This window comes from Cryptomeria japonica, chromosome 1, assembly GCF_030272615.1.
Source record: "Cryptomeria japonica chromosome 1, Sugi_1.0, whole genome shotgun sequence".
Taxonomy (NCBI): domain Eukaryota; kingdom Viridiplantae; phylum Streptophyta; class Pinopsida; order Cupressales; family Cupressaceae; genus Cryptomeria; species Cryptomeria japonica.
Genome location: NC_081405.1, coordinates 288,654,580 through 288,657,310, shown reverse-complemented (window position 1 = coordinate 288,657,310; position 2,731 = coordinate 288,654,580). Strand labels below are relative to the sequence as shown.

Genomic DNA, 2,731 nt, shown 5'->3' with positions numbered 1-2,731 from the left:
TGACAAATCAATAATTACAAATTAATTTATATTTTATTATTTTATTTACTTAATTAACCTAAATTGATTTTTGAAGGGCCTTTTATTTATTTATAGTAATTAAAGAACACTATATACCTATATAGCAAATAAGTTTAATGGAGAAATTCAACTAGTATAATAATCATATAAAGTTCCCACATAGAACATTTCTAAGACATAGTATTTAAGTAGAAAGTGATATAAAAACCGTACAGGTGACATGTCATAAATCAAACATCCCCACCATAAATAAAAACTGTAGCTGGATGAGAAGTTCCTCTATTTCTCTGTATCTGGTGGCAATGAGTTCTCAATTGGGCTGTGAGGAGTTGCCGCAGGTACTTCTGCAACTACTTTTCTGGTAAACCAACTTTTTGACTTGCAAAGACGCTGCAGATCAGTTCCTATATAAACCAGATGAAAAATGAGAATAAGAAGAACAAAAGGCGGTAAAAATGTTTGATACAAATACTCCCATTAATGGCAATCCATCCGGGATTAGTGAGACTATTAAAAAACATAGCAAAAGTTAAATGATCTGGATAGTTAATGCATCAATTTCAATGGCTTATATATTGATTTTAATGAAGATACGTTGATTTTAAGCTCTAAATTGAAGTGTAATTTTGAATGAATATTTTTTTTATAATGTGGACAGTTCTTGACATTTCTTGTTATTTTTTCAGTCACACATAAATTTCATATCTATTTTCCTTTTTTTCTTATGTTTTGGGTTCATTTCAATCAGAATGCATGTATGTAATAAGAGTATTATAAATTGCATATTTTTTCATGTATTTGACTCATGACTTAAATCTTATATCAATCTAATTATAACTCATTCCGAAAAATTGATCCCAATGCCTAGACCTTCCATTCACCATATTGGATTAGATTCATAAGTCATTTTTGTAGTCACATCCTTAATCTTTTAAATTCAAATGTAGACTTACCCTAGTGTCCCAATGTCAAATCTTCCATTCACCATTTTGAATTAGAGTCGTAGATCATTTTTTAAGTCATAGCCTCAATCTTTTAAATTCAAATTTAAACTTACCAACCTAATACATGTTTTTGTTAATTTGTGCTATGTTGATGTATTTAAATACATGCACTTTCATTTAAAATAATGTTAGAACCATCAAATAAATCAAACAATAATTAATTTTTTTTTATACAACATTTATAGTATACATTATCCTAGACCCACTACACAATTGCTTGTTATTTTTTCACCATTGCTTAAAAGCTATTGAATTAAGCTATCTATAAGTTTAACAAAGAAAAACATAACTCTTACAATTCAAAAGATTCTTAAAAAGCATTTATAAACATTGATAGTTTGTTACAATTTGTCTCATCAATCTAATACAATGACAAATTGATTTTACTTCCCCATCCTCCTCTTCCTTCCAGACAAACAAGGATTCAAACCTAAACAAACAGGTGCATATTCAGACATCCAAAATCCAAATAACAATACTGTCTGGTTACCAAAATATTATGAGGACAAATTCAATAGTTGGGGTTGAGGTGAAAGCAGAACTACCTTCTTCAGCTGCAAGGTTTGTGAAGAGATGGAAGATATTGGTGCAAGATCGTTGACAGAAAGAGGAACAGATTTTCTTGAGAGTCTTCTTGTCATCTAGAGCATCGGTAGACAGACCCACCGTTATCTTGTGCAATCCGCAAGAATTAATACATTCCTCAGATTCTATCCACGGCTTGGTGTCTGTGTCTGCCATGATTTTCGAAGTCTGCAACCGCAAAAAACGTTTCAAAAAATTTGAAGAATTATAAAATTTATAGAGATGGCTAATGATCTTGAACGTAAAGAAGCTTCTACTTACTTGGCATTTAAGATCGATCGTTCCATCTTCTCCGGCGTATTTCTCTAGAAGACATCGATTTCCAGTGGAGGAAACTGCAAAAGCACAGTTATAAATGACAAGTTCTTCACATTGTAAATTCCCTGCAAACAAACAAACGATGATTGTAATTAGTTTATTGGTAAGATGAGAATAGATAAGATATATTCTGTTTCATACCCATTTACCATGGACAGAATAAAAGGGCAACAGCAGGAAGACGAGGAAATAGAGAGAGACAAAAAAACAGAGATCCATTCTCGGCAGCAACTGCTGTTGTCCCTTTACAACTTCGACTCACATCGGCATGGTTTAAGGACGTCATAAAATCAGTTATTTCAGAAATTTCAGTTGGTCCTCACGGTTATTTCTTTTTCTAGGCTATTTGATAGACCAACTCAGGAGATTAGTAGACCCATAGTTGTGATATCTCTGCTAGTATAATATCCACGATATTCCTTGTTTAAGGAGATTAGCAGACCCATATTCGATGATATATTTAATAACTCAGAAACTCTTGTATATGTATATGTAATTTGAAAGTTTAATATAGTCATACAACTAGCAGTTTTGTAAATCTAAGGTTATGATATCAAATTTGCATTTAACAACAAATTGTACTCAAATCAGATTTGAACATTACATAAATGATGATTGGATTTCTCATCATGACTTATTTTAGGCTTCATAAGATGTAAAGAAAGCGAGGATATGAGAATAAACGCTTGCATGCCTTAGTGTAATGCCTAGGTCTAAGATGAAAGACTATATAATTTTTATGCTAATGCCCAATTTTGTGACAATAACCACTAAACATATGCAACTAGTTGTTCAGACATCTT

General features: G+C 31.6%; 1 protein-coding gene across 1 annotated transcript; it reads right to left on the bottom strand.

Annotated features, from left to right (window-relative positions):
• Nucleotides 1-300: 300 nt before the first annotated feature.
• On the bottom strand, nucleotides 301-2,214 carry LOC131857331 (uncharacterized). The gene is made up of 4 exons (XM_059209731.1): nucleotides 2,085-2,214; nucleotides 1,872-1,993; nucleotides 1,571-1,778; nucleotides 301-425 (listed from the first exon to the last, which is right to left on the bottom strand). The coding sequence occupies exons 1-4, from the start codon at nucleotides 2,212-2,214 to the stop codon at nucleotides 301-303; spliced, it is 585 nt and encodes a 194-aa protein (XP_059065714.1).
• Nucleotides 2,215-2,731: the final 517 nt, after the last annotated feature.

Coding starts and splice junctions, on each gene's coding strand:
- LOC131857331 (XM_059209731.1), bottom strand. CDS start 2,214: ATGACGTCCTTAAACCATGCCGATGTGAGTCGAAGTTGTAAAGGGACA. Junction 1,994..2,084: donor TGCTGTTGCCCTTTTATTCT/GTCCATGGTAAA, acceptor GTTTGTTTGCAG/GGAATTTACAATGTGAAGAA. Junction 426..1,570: donor AAACCTTGCAGCTGAAGAAG/GTAGTTCTGCTT, acceptor TGGTTTATATAG/GAACTGATCTGCAGCGTCTT.